The sequence below is a fragment of the Gasterosteus aculeatus genome, chromosome 9 (assembly GCF_964276395.1).
Source record: "Gasterosteus aculeatus chromosome 9, fGasAcu3.hap1.1, whole genome shotgun sequence".
Classification (NCBI taxonomy): Eukaryota; Metazoa; Chordata; class Actinopteri; order Perciformes; family Gasterosteidae; genus Gasterosteus; species Gasterosteus aculeatus.
The window spans coordinates 22930101-22954560 of NC_135696.1; the positions used below are offsets into that span (position 1 = coordinate 22930101).

At 47.3% G+C, this 24460-nt stretch overlaps 2 protein-coding genes across 3 annotated transcripts; one reads left to right on the top strand and one right to left on the bottom strand.

Moving 5' to 3' along the window:
• Positions 1-239: 239 nt before the first annotated feature.
• LOC120824596 (calpain-2 catalytic subunit) lies at positions 240-13606 on the bottom strand. Its single transcript, XM_040185497.2, has 21 exons — positions 12926-13606; positions 10970-11039; positions 9448-9566; positions 8863-8996; positions 8584-8752; positions 8197-8280; positions 8043-8128; positions 7759-7824; positions 7521-7681; positions 7274-7443; positions 7161-7172; positions 6658-6869; positions 6515-6551; positions 6299-6364; positions 6163-6220; positions 3268-3332; positions 2188-2256; positions 2006-2084; positions 1021-1137; positions 481-539; positions 240-373 (listed from the first exon to the last, which is right to left on the bottom strand). Exons 1-21 carry the CDS (start codon positions 13439-13441, stop codon positions 350-352), a joined length of 2373 nt encoding a protein of 790 aa, XP_040041431.2. The 5' UTR covers positions 13442-13606; the 3' UTR covers positions 240-349.
• LOC120824594 (calpain-2 catalytic subunit) lies at positions 13559-24459 on the top strand. 2 transcript variants are annotated; one of them, XR_013450570.1, is made up of 21 exons: positions 13559-15111; positions 16022-16091; positions 17480-17601; positions 17688-17821; positions 18071-18239; positions 19990-20073; positions 20192-20277; positions 20994-21068; positions 21151-21311; positions 21387-21556; positions 21935-21946; positions 22056-22267; positions 22635-22671; positions 22748-22813; positions 23034-23124; positions 23397-23461; positions 23629-23697; positions 23810-23888; positions 23959-24075; positions 24156-24214; positions 24296-24459. XR_013450570.1 is itself a non-coding variant. In XM_078079983.1 (21 exons), exons 1-21 carry the CDS (start codon positions 14875-14877, stop codon positions 24317-24319), a joined length of 2106 nt encoding a protein of 701 aa, XP_077936109.1. In that variant the 5' UTR covers positions 13559-14874; the 3' UTR covers positions 24320-24459. The 2 variants fall into 2 exon arrangements, 1 of the variants encoding a protein (XP_077936109.1); XM_078079983.1 differs by having other exon boundaries at positions 23034-23091.
• The last annotated feature ends 1 nt before the right edge of the window (position 24460 follows it).

Below are 24460 nucleotides of genomic sequence, written 5' to 3' on the forward strand. Positions count from 1 at the left end.
TAACTATGACTCACTTCTGGAATTGTTCTGAATAAAATGTTCTTTTTTCACTGTAATATATCTTTTAACATTTGAGATCTTATATTTTTTGGGGGGGTGATAGCGCAGAGGGGCCGTGGTCTCAGGGACGACAGTAAAATATTTCATACTCTTTTGTGAATAATGCGACCAGCTGACCTGTGCTGGATATTATCTGAAGTAAATGTAAGACGAATGTAAGACACAAGAGACACAGAACAAACGATTGTGGGTAACTTTATTATTAGACAGATTCCATCAGAGAGAGAGGTATTAAACTTTACGAGTGACAGGAAGAGCGTTGAGGCCTGTTGACCACTGAAACTGTGCCTCAGATCATAGCGAAGTTTATCCACTGCAGGGGGAAGACAGAGAGACCGGGTCAGACTGGTTTATTCTGCTCGTGGACCAGGTTCTGGTCCCCCCACCCTCAATGTGCGAAGGAGACTATGTTGTTCTCACCGAGTTGAAGTCGAGCTCGATGGAGCCACTGTCGTGAGGGTCGAGCCTCTTGAAGATCTCTGAGGAGAAAGACAAGGGAAACATACCTTGTGAAGGTTCTCAGGTAGCTAACATAGCTAACATTAGGTGGTTAGCTTAGCTCATTAGCTCTACATTCGGATACTAGCTGGTCTACGTTAGCTCATTAGTTAGCCAGGTTAGCTCAATAGCTGGCTCCATTGACTCATTGCCTGCTATGCTAGCTCATTAGCTGACCACGTTAGGTCGTTAGCTGGTCCAGTAAGTTCATTAGCTGGCTATGCTAGCTCATTAGCTGACCACGTTAGGTCGTTAGCTGGTCCAGTAAGTTCATTAGCTGGATAAAAACTAACCCAGAGACGTTGAGTGGATTTAATCGGTGTTTTCGGCGTCACAACATGCAACTAGCTTCAGCTTGCCGTGACAGAAGGTTCTGCTCTATGATTGGATGTTCAGTGATATGCACCCTGGGAGTTGTAGTCTAACATGCAGAGCTGCACAGGGACCTTTAAAGAGACTCACTGAACATCATCTCCAGCCTCATCAGACAGCCAACGAAGTTGTCGAAGTCAATGGTCATGTCGGGGTCAGAGTATCGAGCCACCAGCAGCTGGTAGATGTTGTTGTTGAGAGTGAAACCTGGAGGAGCAGAACGCACCATCAGCATTGTGCTTCAGTAAAAACGTTAAGAAGCTAATCCCAATAAAATTGTGCCTTTATCGAACACTACCAAAGATGCTAAATCACAGCTAAAGATGCGGACGTAACGTACCTTCATCATTATTCTAGCGACAGTAAAGAGTCCAGACAGCAGCAGAGAGAAACACAATATACAGTCATGACATTAACCCAAAAAACAGATCACAGGAGAATTAGAAGAAGAAGAAGAAGAAGACAAAACACATTATGTTGTGACATATGACATCCATTCGTCCGTTCCAGCTGGGAGAAATAACCCCTCCAATGTGTTTTGGGTCTCCCAACAGTAGCACATCTACTCAAAGTTGAAAAATTTGACCTTTGGCGTAACCCAACCCATAAAGGCTCCCAGGGCACCCTCATTGGTGGAGACCGAGACCGGATGGCACCCCATACTTCAGCTGCACGCTCACAAGAACCCCAGAGACCCGGTCCAAAGCCTCCAGACCCCAATAATTCGAGCACACTCCAGCTCCGCTTTTTGAAACCTCATTGACTTTGTGAGTCACAAAGGAACCACCATAACTCACAGCCCTTAAGCGCTAACCACAGCTCTGCAGGAACCCATGAAGGCAAAGAGCTCTTCCTGTTTCCACAACCCCCCCTGAAATACTGATACTGACTCAAATCTGGCTTATTTATGAACTAATAAACCCTAAAGCCAAACTATAATATGACTTGGTATAAAGCTGGTTCATTTAAAAAAAGAAATAAACAGGTTATTCTTATTCTTGTTTTAGTCGTACTGTAAATCAGATACTACAATCTTCAGACTTAATGAGGAGAAGAAGAAGGAGGAGGAACTGACCTGCGTCTTTGAAGGCCACTCTCATCTCTGGAGTGCTCATCGTCCCGGAGTTATCAGCGTCGTTTTTCTTGTAAATGGTCTACAGAAACACACACACACACACACAGATATCTGCTGTTGAACTTTGTCTCAGGTGAGTTCAGGTGTTTACATGTCAAGGTCAAAGGTCACAAAGGTCTCACCAGGTATCTCTGCACCTTCTTCCACAGAGTGGCAAACTCTCCGAGGCCGAGCTTCCCGTTCCCGCTGTCCTGCTCAGCTGTTAAGTTTACATACTATTACTCTCGGACTTTTACAGAAATGTAGGTGGACTTCCTGTAAGACTGAAGATCTTACACCTTGGCTGGATTTGAATTGTCAAATATGCTTAAGATGGTTCCTAACTGAGTGGAATAACCCGGAAGTAGTGTAGGTGGCCGCCAAAATAAGAGCTGTTTGAATTCTCAATGCTAAGGAAAGGAGCTTCAATGCTTCCCTACTTAGCTCCTTTAGCATAGGAACCACTGTAGCATCCTTTACCAAAGGAAAGGAGATAATTCCATCCCACAATTCTTTGCTGCAGCAATTTTTAAATAGTGATGTAGTTATCATTTGGCCGTTTGCGAGCATTGATGATCGTGACCGAGAAACGTAGAAAACAGTTGAGTAAGCGTTAGCAGAACTCATATGTTGCAACCTTGTTAGTAAAGTAATACTTTGAACCTGGTTGTTTGTGTCGTCTGCGTGACTCAGCACTGTAACACATGAAGGCATCTCAGATGCTTCTTTGTAGTCCCTCTTCGGAGAAATTGTATTTCCAACACTGCAGACTGACGTCCCTGCAGCCACAGGGCGCGTCGCCCTGCCGGCGGTTGGATCCTCCGGGTTAAACCTCCCCGGCTGCCGCGGCGCCTCTTTGCTGGACACATCATCAAAGCCGACACTTCCCGCTCCGTGTCCCTTGCACTTATTATTTATTTGGAATAGATTTTTTCACATTGCGATTCTAATATCTAAGTATTTTGAAGAATAAAGCGTTTTTTGCTCACTTACATTATTATGCTATTATATATTCATAGTGTCATTATGTAATCAGTGGCATAAAATGGTCTGAACTTTACAATAATATTTTATATCGCAATCGACTTTGGTGCAATAATCGCAACAGCAAAAGTAGTTTGTGACAGCCCTCGTGGTTAGGAATAGACATTAGGAGGTCATTTTGTGACAATTCGAATCCAGCCCTGGACAGCTAACGTTAGCCGTCTGCCTCTTAAGGATACGTCCATCAGGTTCACCATGATCCTGGAGGTCTCCATACTGAAGCCGTCTGTCTTTATGTCGGTTCCTTTGGTGAAGAGACAGGAAGGCCAACAACGTCACCGACATACATCAAGTCATCTGATCGCGTGAGATCATGACATCGGGGGGACGTGAGATCTTATTATTGTGTCTTATTTTTGCTGCAAGTCGGCTTCCCACAAGACAGACCTCATCTCCGGCTTCCTGCTGTCAAACCGCTCATCCTGGGTGACTTTAACATCCAGACAGAGAAGTCATGTGACCTACCTCTTACTTTCTTCCTTTTCTCTCATTCATTCCTTCCCTCCTACTCACAAAGTCAGCAACCACCTTGACTATCTGTTCACCAGAAACTGCTCCACATCTAAACTCCACGTCATGTCCACGACCCCTTCTTCATCTCTTTCTCTCTCTCACTCACATCACCTGACTACCTCTCGCGTACCATCGTATCATTCGCTCCTTCTCTCCTCTCCTCCTCCTCGCCTCCTATCAGCCCTCCTTTCAACGGACTGTCTCATGCATCTTAACTCATCGGGAATACAGCAGTCTTTAACCTCAATGTACCCGCACTACTCCGCTTCTTCGCTCCCTTCACTGGTTACCGGTCCTCTCCCTTCACTGGTTACTGGTCCTCTCCCTTCACTGGTTACCAGTCCTCTCCCTTCACTGGTTACTGGTCCTCTCCCTTCACTGGTTACCGGTCCTCTCCCTTCACTGGTTACCAGTCCTCTCCCTTCACTGGTTACTGGTCCTCTCCCTTCACTGGTTACCAGTCCTCTCCCTTCACTGGTTACTGGTCCTCTCCCTTCACTGGTTACCGGTCCTCTCCCTTCACTGGTTACCAGTCCTCTCCCTTCACTGGTTACTGGTCCTCTCCCTTCACTGGTTACCAGTCCTCTCCCTTCACTGGTTACTGGTCCTCTCCCTTCACTGGTTACCAGTCCTCTCCCTTCACTGGTTACCAGTCCTCTCCCTTCACTGGTTACTGGTCCTCTCCCTTCACTGGTTACCAGTCCTCTCCCTTCACTGGTTACTGGTCCTCTCCCTTCACTGGTTACCAGTCCTCTCCCTTCACTGGTTACTGGTCCTCTCCCTTCACTGGTTACCAGTCCTCTCCCTTCACTGGTTACCAGTCCTCTCCCTTCACTCGTTACCAGTCCTCTCCCTTCACTGGTTACCAGTCCTCTCCCTTCACTGGTTACTGGTCCTCTCCCTTCACTGGTTACCAGTCCTCTCCCTTCACTGGTTACTGGTCCTCTCCCTTCACTGGTTACCAGTCCTCTCCCTTCACTGGTTACTAGTCCTCTCCCTTCACTGGTTACTGGTCCTCTCCCTTCACTGGTTACCAGTCCTCTCCCTTCACTGGTTACCGGTCCTCTCCCTTCACTGGTTACCAGTCCTCTCCCTTCACTCGTTACCAGTCCTCTCCCTTCACTGGTTACCGGTCCTCTCCCTTCACTGGTTACTGGTCCTCTCCCTTCACTGGTTACCAGTCCTCTCCCTTCACTGGTTACTGGTCCTCTCCCTTCACTGGTTACCAGTCCTCTCCCTTCACTGGTTACTAGTCCGCTCCCTTCACTGGTTACTGGTCCTCTCCCTTCACTGGTTACCAGTCCTCTCCCTTCACTGGTTACCAGTCCTCTCCCTTCACTGGTTACTGGTCCTCTCCCTTCACTCGTTACCAGTCCTCTCCCTTCACTGGTTACCAGTCCTCTCCCTTCACTGGTTACTGGTCCTCTCCCTTCACTGGTTACCAGTCCTCTCCCTTCACTGGTTACTGGTCCTCTCCCTTCACTGGTTACCAGTCCTCTCCCTTCACTGGTTACTAGTCCTCTCCCTTCACTGGTTACTGGTCCTCTCCCTTCACTGGTTACTGGTCCTCTCCCTTCACTGGTTACCAGTCCTCTCCCTTCACTGGTTACCAGTCCTCTCCCTTCACTGGTTACTAGTCCTCTCCCTTCACTGGTTACTGGTCCTCTCCCTTCACTGGTTACCAGTCCTCTCCCTTCACTGGTTACCAGTCCTCTCCCTTCACTGGTTACTGGTCCTCTCCCTTCACTGGTTACCAGTCCTCTCCCTTCACTCGTTACCAGTCCTCTCCCTTCACTGGTTACTGGTCCTCTCCCTTCACTGGTTACCAGTCCTCTCCCTTCACTCGTTACCAGTCCTCTCCCTTCACTGGTTACTGGTCCTCTCCCATTACAGGTTACTAGTCCTATTCATTCACCAGTGGCTTCCAGCATCCGTTTCAAAACATTGGTACTTGCGTACCGTGTGGCTAACCGATCGGGTCCAGTCTAAATCCAGGACTTGATCAGGTCCGGTCTACATCCAGGACCTGGTCTAACCGTACGTCCCTACCTGATCAATCGGCTAGTTGCTCCCTCACTGAGAGCTAAACACACAACAACATGCCGACTGTTTGTTGATCCGGACAGCAGAAAGCCAGCTAAATGAGAAACGTAGATTTAAAGTGTAGAGTGGCATCATGAGATCTTGTGAATGTTCAGCCTGATCTCCAAAACCTGTTCGTAGTGATACATACTAAATAAATACGGACTGCAACCGATGACGTCACCCTGTTCAAAGTGAGCGGGGACCTGCACCCCGTAAACACACTTTGTGAAGTCAAATAAACGTGTTTGCATTGCATTTTTAACGAGAAATCAATGTTATATTGTAAGAATACAATACTAACCCAAACCCCCTCAAAAAACATGGCGGAGAGACGTTCACTCAAGGGGCGTGGTTAACCACCGCCAGTTCGTATGTATTGTTACGAATTTCTATGTCAAATATTTCGTATACATTTTTACGAACAGGTTTTGGAGATCACGTTGGAATGTTTGCATGCTTGATATTCTCAAACTCACGTTTGGCAACAATCTTGTTCAGGATGGTCCTCAGCTCCCCCGCGGAGATCTCCATGTCCTGAAACACAACAGTTTGTAGACGAACGTCACTCAGACTCGTCGCTCTGATTGGCCCCACACAGGAAGTGATACTTACGTCTCCGGCGAGTTTGGTGAAGAGGCCTCTGAATCCTGCATCAACACCTTCATCTGACACAGTCTCCTGGATACAATCACCATGGCAACAGTGACAACGTTGACAAACTTCCTAATCTTTTATTTCAAGAATAATCCAAAAAATGTGGTTTACTGTGTGCCGAAATTATATTATGTCTGAATCCTTAACGTAAACTACCAATCTGGATTTACTTACGTCTTCTAGCTCGGCGCTTACAGGGTCGTCACAAGGTCTGAAAGTACGGACATAAAACAGCATTCAGACTCAGGTTCTAAGAGGGTATAAGAGACATTTGAAGACTACAGCACAGGCTGGGACTGTGCAGGACAGGGTCTTACAGGGTCTCGGTCTGCTTCTCGGAGAACACACGGATGCAGAAGTCTCCGTTGAGGTGCGGCTCGAAGGTGGACGGGACCACCAGGTACTCCCCTGGCGGCAGCTTGAAGCGCGTGCTCACCTCACGGAGGTTGATGAATGTCTCCGACTTGGCCGTCTGAGCGTGAGTCAGGAAGAAGTTCTTGTCCAGGTGCACCTCCCGCTGCCCGTAGAACTGGGGGGACAACAGCCAATCAGACAACTTGGGGTACGGCTCAGCCAATGAGGACCGTTGTTTCTATTGCTCTCTTTAATATGAAGCGTTTTAATAACATTTATCCATGTGAACATTTACCAATTTATCCAAAGCGACTTAAGAAAGTACACTTTATTGCTTTAGTGCTATAAGAAAGTGCTACTAGGGTGCAAACTAGTTGAGGCCTTCAGTCATTTCATTTGAAGAGACAAATGTAAAAGTTGAAGGAGTTTGACCTTTGGCCCGTCGGTGTTGGCAGCGTTCACTCACTTGCTTTGGAACCTAAAGAAAAACACAAGAGGAGACAGAGGTTACTGGAGGTTGACTCCGCCTCTCTTTCTCACTGTCTCCGCCTCTAGCCGGTCTCGTCCTCCGGCTCTCACCTCGTAGATGGCAAAGCCCACGGTGTGCATGTCCTCGCCCTGCTGACGTAGCTTTCTGCGGTTCTTCTGGATCAGGCCGACCACAAAGCTGCAGCCCACATCTCCGTCATCGGGGTCGTCGTCCTCCTCCTCCAGGCGGACCACGAACTGGGGGTTCGTCCAGAAGGTGTCTGCAGAGGGAGAGTGAGCCCACATGTGAACCTGCGTCATCAAGAACCCTGAAGCTTCCACCCAGATAAGAACTTACACGGGTGGTTCCTGCAGCCCCCAGCCGTGGAGCCTCTCCTCCAGGTGCCGTCGAACTTGCTGACGCTCCAATGTTTGACGGAGTCGTCGTCGATGGCGTCGGGGGTCAGGGTGCACACCTCCACGCGGTTGTAGTTACGTGAGAACTCGCTGAAGGACATCCTGCGGAGACAGACACAAAGGAGAGCTGAGACCCACTCAACCACCAAGAGTACCAACATCAACGGGCTGCTACCCACCAGAACTCTCCGTCCTCGGCCTTGGCGTGGGGACAGTCTCCCTCTACATAGTTCCACTCAGACGATCTGTGTGAACATAAACAGAATCATAGATATGATAAGAGGAAGAAGAAAACCCGTCTTCTTCTCTTCTTTGGTCATCTGTCTTTATTTCTGATCTGATCTGGATGTGTTTGGATAACAACCTAGTTCATATACTTAATATAGCCATGGATACATATGTACATGGATATATATCCATGTACATATGTATGTTCATGTGTATATATGCTTGGTCTGCTTACCCGTCGCTCCAGGCTCCCGTCCACTCCACTTGACCCCAGGGGTTCCTGACCCTCACCAACTTCTCCTGCCGGCCACGGTAGTTCACCTGGACACAAACAGAAGCTTTACCTGCCACCTCTTCTTCACCTCCTCATCTGCAGGATGTGACATTACCTCCACGGCGCCGGTCAGCGAGTAGGCGTGGCCTTTCACCAGCTTCTGACGGGTCACGGCCTCCGAGTCGGCGGCGCTGGTGATCTGAAACAACAGGATGGCTAATCACTTAATCATCATCACCCTCATCATCACCATCATCACCATCATCATTCTCACCACCACCATCAAAGTCTTCATCATCTTCGTTATCAAAGTCCAAACTAAAATAGAACATATTCTTTTTTTTATCAGCAGATGTTTTTGTTTCTAAAATAAGTGGTTTACGTGGTTTCTGATCTCCTAGCCTATTAGGCCTCTATCTACGTGGTCTCTGTGGTTTCCAGCGTATGTGGTCTATGATCTACGTGGTCTCTGGTCTATGTCACTGAACACCAGGGGACTCACGTCAATGGAGCAGCCCAACAGCGCTCCGGCCTCCAGCGCCTTCTTGATGATGTAGAAGAGGTTCGGGGGGGGGCGCTGGAGGTCGAAGTTCTCGGCGATGCCTCCTGTGAAGTCCTCGAAGCCCTCGGTAGTGGATCCCCCTGAGAGGGCCTCGTAGCAGCCGTTGACTCTGTGAGGAACACGCAGGGGGTGAAAGAGGAAGTTCTCTCATCCTCACAGAGGATCCACAGTAGTTACTCTGTTTGTCTCTCTGTTTGTCTCTCTGTTTGTCTCTCTTACTTGGCGTAGGCCTTCTCCAGCAGGGCGCTCCAGAACTCCCTCCCCTCCGCTGAGTGGACGAACAACAGCTCTCCGTCTTTCACCGGCAGACGGTCGTCAATGACAACGTCCACCCACTCCCCAAACTGCCAGAACTGAGACGGGACAGACAGAAAGGCATGAGACATGATGGACAAGCAACATTAGATACAGTAGACATAAGACATTAGATACAATAGACATGATGGACATGAGACAGGGTGGACATGAACCATTGGATACAGAATACAGTAGACAAGGGACATGATGGATATAAGACATGATGGACATGAGACAGGGTGGACATAAACCATTGGATACAGAATACAGTAGACATGATGGACATGAGACAGGGTGGACATGAACCATTGGATACAGAATACATGGGACATGATGGATATAAGACATGATGGACATGAGACAGGGTGGACATGAACCATTGGATACAGAATACAGTAGACATGATGGACATGAGACAGGGTGGACATGAACCATTGGATACAGAATACAGTAGACATGGGACATGATGGATATAAGACATGATGGACATGAGTCCCACTCCGGTACCTGGAAGTGAAAGATGCCAGCGTAGTTGTCTCCGAAGCCCTGGTCGGTGGGGACAACTCTGGCCATCACATACTCGTTCAGCGTGAGCGAGGCAATGGCCGCCAACAGCCAGCAGTCACCTGGACGGACAAAAGGACACCTGAAGGTCACCTCGGGGAGGTCGTCCCGATGATTCTTCTACAGTTTACACAACTACAATCAGTCGGTAATAACTCTCAGACGTCGTATCGGCCGTCTGATGGGGACATGTGATGCCATAAAAGACGGCGGGAGCTACAAGCAGCAATGGACGGGCCGTAGCATCCTCCTGCCAGTCGGGGGTGATGGGGGGACGCCGGATGACACAACTGTGAATGTCTGCGTCCTTCAAAAAACGTGTCCCAGAGTAAGAGGTATGAGACATCATGGCATGAGCTTTCTTATGGATTTGATGTTAATCGCATAAAGGAGGTTGTTAAAAGTAAAACAGTATAAAATGGAAAAGAAATGCAAACTATGGTAGAGAGATCACGTCTGGATCGTTACCCAGCGTATATGTGCTTTTCACTAAATTAAGAAAATCCCAGAAAATAATAGAAAGCGGGGCCTGATAGACTGTAGAACCAGTGGAACCAAATAAGTGTGTTAAATATCACGTACATCGGACACGGTGGGCGAGGGGCCTTTTCCCAACACATGACGAGGGGGCGCTAGAGAGCCATTTCATGAGCCAGTCATGACACCTCCATCAGATGTCTGTTTTCCATACAGATGCTGATAGCGTCCCTGGAGTTTGCTCCGTAGAGGACCAAACCAACCCTCAGACCTCAGATCACAGCTGCCTGAAGACGCTTCTGTACTTTCTCACCACAGATATTTGCTGCGTCGCAGCCGGCGCAGCCAAGAGGTCTCACTCCGAACTAAATTCCTGGACTGACCAACTTTTCAGAAACAGTTCTTTACTCTAAAGTTACACAACAACGGAGTGTAGTGAAGGCACGGCATGCTGGTGAGTCACCCACCGCCGTGTGTGTGTGTGTGTGTGTGTGCGCTCGGGGTGTGTCCTCATTGGTTGACACCACATATCTTCACCACCCCTCCCCCTCCCTCTGATGTTTGTCTGGCAGGCTTTTCCTGCTCAGGCAGTCGGCGCCCTGTGAATACGCCGCCTCATTAGGCCTCCGGTTGGAACACGTTCTGCTGTAAAGACACTTGTTGGTTGTGATGTGCAGACTTTCTATCCGATGTCCTGCTTTGTTTCAGTAAAACTGATAATAACTCCTCAGCCTCACCAAGTCACAGATCGACACACACCAACTAACCGACGTTTCATGAGGTCAAAGTACTGTTTTTATTAAAGAAGTTGGGTGTTTGACGACTATTGAATAGAGTTTTATTCCCGTTCCAGTTATTAAGGTGTGACTGACACAAGGGAAGGGGGGTACAGTACGGGTCTGCCATGGTTCAGGGACAGTGATGGTCTGGAGGCCGTGATTTGTTCAGGGTCCGTGTGGTGTGTTCAGGGACATTCAGGAAACCTTACCTAGAGCTCCCTGGCAGATGTCGGTTCTAGTTGCTCCCCCCAAGATGAACTCAGGATTTGACACAAGTTCCTAGAAGGGTTGAGACCAGAACCAAGAAGGGATCAACATCACTGACGCTATCGAGATACTGTTGATGCTACTACTAATACTGTCAATAATACTGATATACTGTCAATAATACTTGGACACTGTTAATAATACTCATTTACCCTTAATGATACTCACTTACTGTGATTAATACCCACCTACCCTTAGTAATACTAATAATAATGTTTAATAGTACTCAGATAATCTTAGTAATACTCAAACTCAAATGCAGTTAAGTTAAAAGTACGTAATCGACATCTGGGATGTAGAAGTAGAAAGTACTGTAACAAAGTGCAAGTACCTCAAAGCTGTACTTAGGCACAGTACTTAATCAACAGTACTTAAGAGGTACACAGTACCTTTAACTTGTAAAACTCACTATGGAATATAAGCTTTTTGTCTCCAGCCACTGTTGGGTTTCCGGTGTGTCCTCCCTCTATTCTCTTTGTGTGTGTGTGTGTGTGTGTGTGTGTGTGTGTGCAACTGGGCGCCACCTTCATCACCTGACGCATTGCCACACCTGCGGGCGATCAACACTCGCTGCTTTAGAGCCGCGGTTCCCTCGCCACTCGTCTGCCGCTCAGCGGTAGTTGTGTATCGGTCCACTAAGAACCGGACTGACGGGTTGTTTTCTCGTACTTTCTAATCCTTGCAGATTATTTGTCCAACTTTTCCTTCCTGTGCCCCCCTCCCTGTATTCCCTTCTCTACCTCCACCGGACGTTCCCTGCTTCCGCTTCTTCTGCCAACCATCCTCCTGTGTCTGTTCTGGAGTCCAGTTTAACCGACCGAACACTTTTACTGAACATTAAATACCCTTATTGGAATCTGCCTAGGTGCTACAGGCATCACTTCCTCCTCCTCCTCCTCCTCTTCCTCTGCTCTCAACTTCCAGCTTCTGAGAACTTGTGAGAACACTGTGTGTATAGCCGTATACTGTGTGTATAGCCGTCAATATAGAAGTAGTAGTACAAGTACCTTCAATGGTACCACAAACGTCTGGAATATGATTGAATCATAGTGTGTTTGTGTTTCATTATTTACTCAGAGTTATGTGGAATGAGCATCATGTGATCGATCCCCGTTTATAAGAGCGTAGTGACTCATCCTCAGGGAATTTAGGATCTCTGATGACTCACAGGGTCCTCCCTAAATATTTCTCAGATACTTCATGTTACTCGTCTCCCGTGTTTGGGCAGCAGCTCTGATGTAATTAAGGATATGTGTATTACTACAGTACCTACCACAGAATATCTCTAAACTATTCAACACAATTTCACATCGTGAAATTACACAAAATGATCAAAGGTTGAAACATACTTTTAAAGCTTCTATAATAATAGCTATGAGCTTCACAATTAGTGTTTCATTCATTTAAATATGTAGAGTAATTATATTATAGAACTTATGGAATATCCTTCATAATGAATTATATACGTTACTACTATATCCTATGAATATTCCCTTTATACATTACATAGCATAACTGAAGAGTTGTGTATGTTAGTGCCAAAGGTAAATATTGGATCATGTTTAGTGTATAGTGTAGTTTGTTCAATGGTACTTTTCTGTACTTCTACCTCTGATGCTACAGAGGTAGAAGTACAAGCGTGAAGCAGCATTTGCGTATGTATAACATCTGTACATATAACATCTGTATATATAACATCTTTATACATATTTCCTTGTTAAGAAACGTAGTGTTTTTCCACGAGGGCGGGACACTGATGTGTCCTCTGTATCTGCCAACAGATCCCCCCCACCACCACGTCGCCCCCCTCCCTCCGGCTACCCCGCCCCTCCAACCATTCCCACCTTTCCCAAACTGCCCCTCCCTCCACCAGCAGACCCGGACCCCGCAGCTCTCACCGTGGGCCTCTTCCAGGTGACTCCCCGGACCTTTGAGGAGCCGCGGCCCAGCTCTTTGAAGCCCAGAGCTTCGGGCTCCGCAGGGAACGTGACGTCACAGAAGAGTTTACCGGCCGAGCGGCACTGCGCGCGCAGAGACGCGAAGTCCTGGTTCAGGTACCGCGACGCGTTGGCGTTGGTGCCGAAGCCCGCGGCCACCGCGCGCCTCTTGGCCAGAGTGGAGGCCACGCCGGACATGATGGCGAGAAGCGAGAAGAAGAAGGGCACAGAACAGAGATCAACCCTCCGCAGATGGATCCGAGGGAACTTTTCCTCTCTGAGCCCAGAACCCGACAGGGAGACCTCCGCCCAGGAGGAGGACCAGGAGGAGGACCAGGGGGAGGACCAGGGGGAGGAGCAGGGGGAGGAGCCTTCTCGAGCTTCTGATCCGCACTCTACGCGCCGCGCCCTCTCTGTGAATCTACCGGCTCTGCTCTGTTCCTCCTCACGTGTTCCAGAAGCAGGAAACACGAGCATTAACCAGCGCTAACCGTTAGTAACCATAGTAACCATAGTAACCACGGTAACCACGGTAACCAACAAACTGGAGACTACAGTAGCGAAGACCGACAGAGGTTTTATTATCTGATACAGGAAACTCAACATGGCACAAGTCACTTCCTTGACTCACTCTTACGCCCTGATTTACTGAGTCATAATAATGATGATAATAATAATATGCTAATTAAAAGGATATAAAGACTCATTCAAGTTAAAAATGACTAAAACCTCTTAATAATATAAAGAAAGTAAATATATTTAGTGCTGAAACTGAAGAAAATAAAACAAATTCTGGTAAATAAATGAACTTTATAATGTTGTAATGCCCTCCTCTTCGTTGGTGCTCAGAGACCTGATGGACCTCAGTGGGTTTAGTGGGGTTCATTGTATCACACACTAGGCTCTTCCTCTAGTGCACGAGGTTCTCTGGTGTTCCCAGAGTGTGGTTCTTTATACCATGGACCAAGTTCTCCCTCTAGTGTTGTACTACAGTGTTATGTGGAGGGAAAGAGGAAGCTTTAAGTGGTGATGCTCTTTGTGTAGTGTTTGTTTAACCAGGTTTAACGAGTGTCACATCAACCCTTCACAATAAAATCACATTTTTCACTTGAATAAGATTTGAATGAAAACATTTTAATAAAAGTCTGAACTGTAACAGTGAACAGAACTGTTTACTGAAGCTGTTGATATAAAATGCGGCTGCTTTTAAATGGTAAAATAATAAAAAGTACAAAAGTAAATAATGTATATCAAACATCCAGAAAACTAGTGCAACATTCAGTAAATGTATAGTTGTATTTTATAAATAGATACTTCTGTAAAAACAAGATATAATGGGTTCATAATTCTGCTTTTATTTCTATTTTATAAATAGAATACCTGCATGTTGTTTTTCATTGTTACATTATATTACAGGTCATTTAGCTGACTTACATTATACTTTAAACCCATGGATTTTCAATTAGGGGTTAGGTGTCTTGCTCAGGGACACTTCGACTTAAGACATGGGGCAATCGGGACTCGAACCACCAACCTTGCGGTTCCCAGCGCACCCGCTCTACCCCTGCGGCACGACGACCCCCGTGCTCACTACTTTATTTTGTCAGTGCACATGTACATATGTTCAATATCAGCCTTTTCCCATTTTACAAATATGCACAAGTCTTTAAAAGTGAGGGATTGCATGCCGACCAAATTTGGCTTTCATTGTGAAATAACCTACCGGAAGCTGTATCTGTCTACTTCCGGTAAAGTCAAATCGGCAGAAGGACACGCCCTTTCGTGACGTCACTCACCTGCATCCTCCAGACCTTGAACACAACCTGCTCAAACTTTCCAGAAGCACTCAGACCCTCCAGGCCGAGAGCCAGATTGAGACTCAGACCCGGAACCAGAACCAGAACCAGACCATGACGGGGATCGCCGCCACCCTTCAGCACCGCAGAGACAAGGACCGGGGCATCGGCTCCTTCGGCCGGGCGCTGAAGTACCTGAACCAGGATTACGAGGTTTTGCGGCGGCGCTGCTCGGAGAGTGGCCGCCTGTTCCAGGATGAGACCTTCCCGGCTCACGGTTCCTCACTGGGCTTCAGGGAGCTGGGCCCCGGATCCCCCAAGACCCGCGGGGTGTCCTGGGAGAGGCCGACGGTACGTGGGAATAAACGTTATTCTGAGGGAGTTCCGTGCAGAGGAACAAGCCCAAAAGTCCAGTTAAAGCAACTTATTTTCTGAAGGAACATTAGAACAGAACATTCATGTTCGTATGTTAATATCTTCATGTCAATGTCATTTAGCTGAGCGACTTCCATTACATTTGTAACCCATGTTTTTACATGTTGCCCGGGGAGCAATTAGGGGTCCGGTGTCTTCAACATGGGACACTTATGGGACCTTGTGGTTCCCAGGGCACCGCCCATGATGTCTTTAACTTAATGTCTTCACGTTTATGTCTTTAAGTGTTTGTTCTGTGAACAGAAGAAACGTTGAGTTTATGTAGAAGTTGTCTTTGTAGGAATAATAAAAAGCTCTTTATTGACTTTGACCCACTCGTGGAGTGAGTTTGAGGTGTGACGTGTGCTCAGATGTGAAAGGATGACTTTAGAGATCTAGATTATTGATGTGTCATTGGATCCGGGTGCTGAACGCCCAGCTGCTCCTCCACAATGGGAGCTGTGGTTCCACTAAGCCGCACCCACTGGAGCTGCACCATAAGCCGCTCTGCAGAAGAAGTACAATGTTTTCTGATCAGAGCTTTCAGAAAATGATTTCATACTATTCTAATATTATTTATTTTCTTGGAAATTGAAAATGTTTGTATTTGTGAGTATGAATTTTTGATTTGCATGAAATGAAAAGTCCTTTAAAGTCTGCAATCAGATGAAGAAGTTCATGTGATTTGATCAAGAGCTCCACAGATTGTTTCATTCAGTTCTCACCGAGTTAGTCTGAGCGGAATCAATAACCTCAGTGATCGAGGTTGTGTCCATAAATTAATGACTAATCAATAACTTAGTGAGTCATATGAGGTTGAACATCATGCTTTTTGTTTCCTTCACAGGAGTTGACCTCTGACCCTGAGTTCATTGTCTCCGGAGCCTCAAGGACGGACATCTGTCAGGGAGCTTTGGGTGAGAACCGACCCGAAGGAGACTTCCAGTTGTCTCAGTCCAGTCTGTTAATGGAAAAGACTTCCAGGTGTCTCAGTCCAGTCAGTTAATGGAAAAGACTTCCAGGTGTCTCAGTCCAGTCTGTTAATGGAAAAGACTTTCAGGTGTCTCAGTCCAGTCTGTTAATGGAAAAGACTTCCAGGTGTTTCAGTCCAGTCTGTTAATGGAAAAGACTTCCAGGTGTCTCAGTCCAGTCAGTTAATGGAAAAGACTTCCAGGTGTTTCAGTCCAGTCTGTTAATGGAAAAGACTTCCAGGTGGTCCCAGTAACTAAAGACTTCAATTAACTCTGTTGGTCATGGGCACAGAACAAACCGGTACAGAACAGTTTACTATAAAAAACTAAAACAAGGGTTAAGTTGGGCCCTGAGTTGTATCTGTAGCCCTCATGCGATAAGGTCTCATCCTTTAGGTGAAGCTTTCTATTCTTGACACACCACAACTCACCAAGAGACAGGAAGAACCTGCTATGCTTTAAAGAACAAAGACAAACAATTTCAATTCATCATGTGTGTCACACAGAGGCGTTTTGTCATCAAAGAGCTGACTACGTCCTTTACGGAGTCTCACGTCTCCGTTTTCACAGCACAATACGGCCGTTATTAAAAGGAAGAACGTTTACGAGAGAACGGATCAGATTGAAGAGCTTTTAAATATGAGCGCTTGTACAAGCCGTCATTGGCGGACTATGAGGACGCCGGACGGCCTCTGATTCATGGAGGGAGATCTCCACAAACGAGGGGGACAAAGTTGTGGAGGAAAATACGGGACAAATGTGTCCTTGATGAAAAGCAGCAGTGTGGATACACGGGGCAATAAAGTCTATGATCAATAAATAAAGCAACCAGCGACTTCCACACACAAAGACGTGACGTAAAGACGCAGAAACCGCCTTTAGTCTGAAGATGTGAAGGCTCTCTGTGGTCCTGGTGTCTTCAGAGACCTCCTTCCACCATTTAGGAGCAGGACAGCAGAGAGTGGAGATCTAGTGGAGTGTTTCGCTCTCAGTGAGGAGGAACAAGCAGTTTATCACATGCAGAGCGGAGAGGTCAGAGGTCGGGGTGTCGGGTTGTGATGTTGTAGAGCGTGTATCTACAGGATGGTGTTGTTGTAATGTTTGGAGTCAGGGAGAATTGGCTGAACCCTGAGGAACTCCAGCAGTAAGAGGACAAGGTTCCGACACAGATCCTCTCCAGGTTACCCGGTAGGAGCGTCCGTCGAGGTAGGACGAGAGAAGGGAGAGAGCAGAGCCTGAGACACCAAGTTCCTGAATGGAGGAAATAAGGATCTGGTGGTTGACTGTGTTGGCTGTCACTGACTAAGCCCCGCCCCTTCCTGTCTGCCCTCCAGGGGACTGCTGGCTGCTCGCCGCCATCGCCTCTCTGACCCTGAATGAGGAAGTCCTGGCTCGAGTCGTTCCGCATGGGCAAAGCTTCAGGAAAGGAGAGTACGCAGGCATCTTCCACTTCCAGGTACAAAAACACAGTACCAATAGTATCCGAGAGGTAGAAAACGTCTCTCTCATGTCCTTCATGTCTTTCCGTCTGTCCCGTCTCAGTTCTGGCAGTTCGGGGAGTGGGTGGACGTTGTCATTGACGACCGTCTGCCAGTCAAAGACGGAGAGCTGATGTTCGTCCACTCAGCGGAGGGGAGGGAGTTCTGGAGCGCCCTGCTGGAGAAGGCCTACGCCAAGTAAGACTGTCTCATGTCCTCTGGCTGTCATGTACTCCAGCCGTCTCCTCCACTAGCTGTCTTATGTCCTCCACTGGAAAGATGAGATGAGGGATGTGCATATTTATATTATTATGTTACATTTATATTTTCTATTATTTTGACGGCCCTTTGGATTCAAACCCAAGAGTCAGAAAGGTGACCTGGTTCCACATCAGGAGATCTGTCCTCGGCCGTTGGCCTCAGGTGATGACTGTAGTGTCTCTGCAGGATGAACGGGTGCTACGAGGCTCTGTCTGGAGGATCCACCACGGAGGGCTTTGAGGACTTCACTGGCGGGATCGCTGAGGTCCATGACCTCAACAGACCGGATCCACATCTGTTCCACATCATCCACATGGGTCAGAACCGTGGGTCTCTGATGGGCTGCTCCATAGACGTAAGATCTAAGATAGGAACCACGGGGGGACCAGAGGGGACCCACAGGGGTACAACATAGGAACCAGAAGGGTACTTTTGGGATTGGTGTGTCTGGTTAATAGCTAGTGTGAAACTAAATCATTGACATCAACAGAATGATTAATAATCATTAAGATAATTAGATAGAAATAAATAAACAACTGCACCACCATAAAAAGGGACTAATAAACAAACTATAAATCAAGTCTCATAATTGACTCATTTCACTCATGAGCAAGAAATTGAAAAGTTCAAAAACTAGACTGTGTTTCCAGCCACCATCACAGTACATATTCATAAAGTTATCACAGACTGTCAGTGTTAAAGGCCTCCATCCTCCATCCCCTAGTGAGGCATTACAGTCACTGATACACCTTCTATCCAGACTAAATTCAATTGTTTTAGCTCTAGATCTTAACTGGGACTGGCTTAAATGAATTCTGTCAATCTAACCCAGTTAATACACTCAACCAGATCTTCAATGATGGTTTTCACGAATCATAGATGCACACGCCCCTTTCAGGAGGTGTAGGGACGTGATAATCCCTGGTTCTCCTCATAAAGCCTATGGACCTTCGGGGCCTGACACTTACATATCCATCAAAAATAAGGACATACCAAAGAAATGGAAATCTACCTTTGTTCTCCCATTGTTTAAAGGTGCGGACCAAGAGGCCAATATCTAATTTATCTGTACTTTTCTTGAAGCTCTTGTGAGCAAACAACTTAAGGAGTTCTTATACACTATTTTGTATAATAATCTTATAACCATTTTATCAGGCTTTAGGAAAAACGTAGCACTATTACAGCTGCACTGAAAGGGGTGAATTCATTTTGGCTGCTCTTGACAAGAATCAACCTTGTGTCTCTGTATATTGATCTGTCTAAAGCATTTAACACAGTTGACCATGATGTTTTAAGGCTAAGGCTCCTCAACTCGGGGCTCTCGGAGCAAGCTTAAAGATCATCAGATAAGAGGGTCTATCATCTGATATTACATTAAATTACATGTCATATCAGATAACAGGGTCTATCATCTGATATTACATTACATTACATGTCATATCAGATATCAGATTTATCCAAAGCGACTTACAATAAGAACATTTCAACCATAAGGAAACAAACTCAGAAGAACAAGAAACAAGAAAGTGTGATTTCATCAAATAAGCCGATGTACAACTTGCTGTAGATAAGAACCATTATAAGTCCAATGTAAGTGCTGCAGTTAGTTAGTGTGTTAGTGGAGGTAGAGTCTGAAGAGGTGTGTCTTTAGTCTGAAGATGTGAAGGCTCTCTGTGGTCCTGATGTCTTCACAGACCTCCTTCCACCATTTAGGAGCAGGACAGCAAAGAGTGGAGATCTAGTCGGGTGTTTTGCTCTCAGTGAGGAGGAACAAGCAGATATTGTCTATTGTCTAGATAACTGTCTGCAAGGGTGTCCCGTAAGGCTCTGTATTGGGTCCCCTTTTGTTTACTATTTATGTAAATAATCTGGACCAAATTGTGTTGGAGGGCAAAACTCAGCCTTTGTTTTATACCATGGAGGGACCACAACAGTACCACATAGGAACCAGAGAAGTACTATGTAGGGACGAGAGGAGTACCACATAGGAACCAGAGAAGTACTATGTAGGGACGAGAGGAGTACCACATAGGAACCAGAGAAGTACTATGTAGGGACGAGAGGAGTACCACATAGACATTAAATAAGTAAACTCTTTGTTTCAGATCACAAGCTCATCAGACTCTGAGGCAGTCACCTCTCAGAAGCTGGTGAAAGGCCACGCCTACTCTGTGACGGGGACGGCTCAGGTAAGAGGACACGCCTACTAAATTCACCTGTCTGAACACCTGAAACATGATGACAGGTGAATCTCAGATGTTTAGGACGCTGTTGGTCCTATCAGATGTAACCTGAGGTTTGCTGCAGGTTGAGTACCGAGGAAACATGGAGAAGCTGATTCGGATCAGGAACCCTTGGGGTCAGGTGGAGTGGACGGGAGCCTGGAGTGACAAGTGAGTGAGTGAGAGAGAGAGAGTGATAGTTGTCTGTATCAATCAATCTGAGATCAATCAGGTTACTAAAAAACTGATTTACCTGAGCAGGTCTGATGTTCACACCCGGATCTCCTGTAGCTTACTTTGTCACCTGGCACCTCCCTGTTGTGAACCACAGAGGTGGTGAAAGACTGGAGTGTCCTCTAGGTCAGCGCTCCCCAACGGCCACTTTCATGTTGGACAATATTTAAAAAATCCCTGGGATGGCGCTTGGGAAATGTGTCAACAGGAACCAGCGCACCGAGTAGAGAATCCGTCCATTTAAGAAAGACAATATTTTTCAGAAAAAAACTCCCAATGAAAAAAAAAAGAAAAAAAAAAAAAAGACAAATTTGGTTGGTTGGGGGCCGCTGCTCTCGTTGTTGCCGAGTGCTCTGCAGGAAGATGTTGGATGAAACAGACACTCCTGATCACTCCTGGTTACACCCGATCACACAGAGGTGACGTTTCCTCAGACCAGGATTCAATGTCAGTAACTTGAAACCTCTATGAATGTCCATTAATCCTCCAACAAAGTATCTCTTGTTCAGGTTTCTATTGGATAGAACATCTTCATCAGTCAGACTCTCTGACCCAAGTTGAACTGATTGATGGCGATGATTGTTGACGATGGCTGCTGCTGTTTTAGTTTTGTGTCCAACTAAACATGTTTTCTTGATCAATCTGTCTGACAGCTCAGCTCAGTGGCGTCAGATCAGTGACGAGGACAGAGAGCGTTTGAGTCATCGCTCAGAGGACGGAGAGTTCTGGTAAAACTCAGTTTTACCTCAAATACCTGAAGTGATCACGAGGCCCCAAGAGGTGCGTTAAACCCTGTGCTCGGTCTTCCAGGATGTCCTTCAATGACTTCCTGCGTCACTACTCACGGCTGGAGATCTGTAATCTGACGCCAGACGCCCTGAGCGACGACTCCGTCTCCAGGTGGGCTCTGTCCAAGTTCGACGGCAGCTGGAGGAGAGGGTCCACCGCCGGGGGCTGCAGGAACTTTCCCAGTGAGTTACCCTGTCGGATGGGCAGGAAGGTCCAGTGAAGTTTCATCTCTACAGTTTGGTTTATCAAACCTGCAGACACGTTCTGGACAAACCCCCAGTTCGTGATCCGGCTGGACGAGGAGGACGACGACCCCGACGACGGCGAGAGCGGCTGCAGCTTTGTAGTCGGTCTGATCCAGAAGAACCGCAGATCCATGAGGAAGATGGGAGAGGACATGCACACGGTGGGATTCGCCATCTACGAGGTGAGCTCACGTAGGGGTTGTGCTCTCTGGAGGTCAAGCCTCTGACAAAGGAGGTTCTGGTGTAACCGGGTCAGAGGGTATAGTGCTGCGGGACACTGGACTAATGCTGTTCTTGGATCAGCTGGTCTGGGGGTCAACCGGCCTGTGAGATGAACCTTGAACCTGATGAGCAGGAAGTGGGTCTCTATTGATTAAATATGGTCAGACTCTCCTTCTCGTCAGAAGATGATCCTCTAATAGTGGTCCTAAGGAGGGTTGGTCTGGACTGGTTCAGGTCCCGCTGAGGATTTTAGTAGTTTGTAAATATCTAAAATCTAAAATAGAACATCTGATTCACAACCTGCTCATGACGGTTTAACTCTTCTTCTTGTGTTCCAGGTCCCTGAGGAGGTAGGAGGACCCTCAGCATTTCGCTTCCCACTGATCGTCTGTTCACATTAGTTTTAGCTGATGTTGGGTCTGGCCCCCCGCGCCCCCCCGTCCCTTGTCCCCTTTTCAGTTCTGTGGCCAGAGGAACGTCCACCTGAACAGGAATTTCTTCCTGAGCAACGCATCCGCTGCTCGCTCCGAGACTTTCATCAACCTGCGAGAGGTCTGCAGCCGCTTCTGCCTCCCGCCGGGGGAGTACCTGATCGTCCCGTCCACCTTCGAGGCCAACAAGGACGGGGATTTCTGCGTCCGCGTCTTCTCAGAGAAACAAGCAGAGTTCCAGTGAGTCCACCTAAGAAGAAGCTCGTTAGACCAGCTGAGCGCTGAACCTACTGGCGGAAATCGTGGATTTTATATTATTTTATTCACTTGGAACGAAGTGTAATAAAAAATAAACACTTCTAATTGATCTGCTGTTAACACAATCAGCTGTTTCTAGTTTTATGTAAATCCATCCTTAATTCTCAGGGTTAGATGTGAACACTTTCTTCTCAGATCAAAAGAAGCACAAATCCACTACATCTTCATAAAGTCCTCTGGTCATATTTCAGATGAGACATTTGTGTCAGCGAGCCTTTGCAACCTCAAAGCTCCTATTAGAGAAGATCTGTGAGACCTTCCTCCTCTGAAGCTGTCTTTGTCTCTGCAGAGAACTAGACGACCCCATCGAGTCCAGAGTGGAGAAGGTGAGACGTCTCTTCAGAGCTTTGACAAGAAAACTTCCTTCTGGTTGTAATAATAACAGCTGAATCCTGGTTTCAGATCGAGATTGATGAAGGCGACGTAGACGACCGGTTTCGGAGTCTGTTTGGACAACTGGCGGGCGAGGTGAGCCGTGCACCTGCGTGTGAACCTGCGTGTGAACCTGCGTGTGTACCTGCGTGTGAACCTGCATGTGTACCTGCGTGTGAACCTGCGTGTGTACCTGCGTGTGAACCTGCGTGTGAGCCTGCGTGTGTGCCTGCGTGTGTGCCTGCGTGTGTGCCTGCGTGTGTGCCTGCGTGTGTGCCTGCGTGTGTGCGTATACTAACAAAGCTTCTGTGTGCAGGACTGTGAGATCTCAACCCATGAGCTTCAGAGGATCCTCAACAAAGTGGTGACCAGACGTGAGAAACAAAGGAAATAGTTTTTACCTTCAGGTTCAGACACACCCCTCACACACCCAAAGATACTCCCTAACCGCCTCCCCCCTCACAGACCCCTCACACACCCAAAGATACTCCCTAACCGCCTCCCCCCTCGCTCCCCCCTCACAGACCCCTCACAGACCTCTCACACACCCAAAGATACGGGTGAGCGAGGGGTGTTTGAGGGGTCTGTGAGGGGTGAGCGAGGGGGGAGCGAGGGGGGAGGCGGTTAGGGAGTATCTTTGGGTGTAAACATTGATGACCTCATGTTTGCCCTTTGAAAGGTTCGGACATCGAGACCGACGGCTTCAGCATCTCGACGTGTCGCAACATGATCAACATGCTGGACGTATCCTTCCACCGGGTCGGGTCACCATAGCGGAGACCTGGATCTCCGTCTTCATGCTGGAGATGAATAATCCACAGTTGACAGAAGTCCTCCCGTCACAGGTGGCTGATGGGTAAAATAATACCATTGTATGAGCAGGCGTCTGACTTCCTGAACTGTTGCTGCAGAAGGACGGCAGCGGTAAACTGGGTCTGCTGGAGTTTAAAGTGCTGTGGACCAAAATCGAGAACTACCTGGTGAGTCTCTGGTCCAGAAAGGGGTTTCTGTTCCAGGGAAACTACAACCAGGGACCATGTGGAAGCTCCTAAACCAGGAACCAGATCTTTATAAAGTCTTCTTGTGTGACAGAAAATCTACCGTCAGAAGGACGTCGACAACTCTGGGACGATGAGCTCCTCTGAGATGAGGACGGCTGTGGAAGAAGCTGGTAGAACACACACCTGGGAATTTCCTATGTTGTAGCACCGTACTCCTCTGACCTCTGGCCCCCGTTGCAGGCTTTAGTCTGAACAACCCGCTCCATCAGGTCCTGGTGGCTCGTTACAGTGACCCGGACCTCACCATTGACTTCGACAACTTTGTTAGCTGTTTGGTTCGTCTGGAGACAATGTTCAGTGAGTCTTTCTGCCTCTTCTGCTGCTGCTGCTTCTTCTCCATCGTCATGATGATGATGATGATGGTTTCCTGTCCACAGACACTTTCAATGTGCTGGACAAAGATAATTCGGGAACTGTCGAGTTCAACATGATGGAGGTAAGAAGCTGCAGACCCGTTGGAGGGATCTTCTGCAGTGACCTCCTGAGATGTCTTAACATGAATGTGGTTCTTCTGCAGTGGCTGAACGCGTCCCTGCTCTGAGGAACATCTGGATCTCAGCAGAACTATGGTCTATGTGGTGAATAGTGATCATGATTACACACTGAAATGTTTATTATTGTTCTAACAGCTCAATTTTATGTCACAAACCTGTTAAATATTAATAAACGTATTACACAAAAG

Excerpts from the sequence above, each read along its gene's own strand:
- LOC120824596 (XM_040185497.2), bottom strand. The coding sequence starts at position 13,441 with ATGCTCGTGTTTCCTGCTTCTGGAACACGTGAGGAGGAACAGAGCAGA. Across the intron at positions 11,040-12,925 it reads TCACCTGGAAGAGGCCCACG|GAACTTGTGTCAAATCCTGA; the intron begins GTGAGAGCTGCG and ends CAACCCTTCTAG. Across the intron at positions 7,444-7,520 it reads GGGCTGCAGGAACCACCCGT|ACACCTTCTGGACGAACCCC; the intron begins GTAAGTTCTTAT and ends CTCCCTCTGCAG.
- LOC120824594 (XM_078079983.1), top strand. The coding sequence starts at position 14,875 with ATGACGGGGATCGCCGCCACCCTTCAGCACCGCAGAGACAAGGACCGG. Across the intron at positions 17,602-17,687 it reads CAGGCATCTTCCACTTCCAG|TTCTGGCAGTTCGGGGAGTG; the intron begins GTACAAAAACAC and ends GTCCCGTCTCAG. Across the intron at positions 23,889-23,958 it reads GACGGCTGTGGAAGAAGCTG|GCTTTAGTCTGAACAACCCG; the intron begins GTAGAACACACA and ends CCCCCGTTGCAG.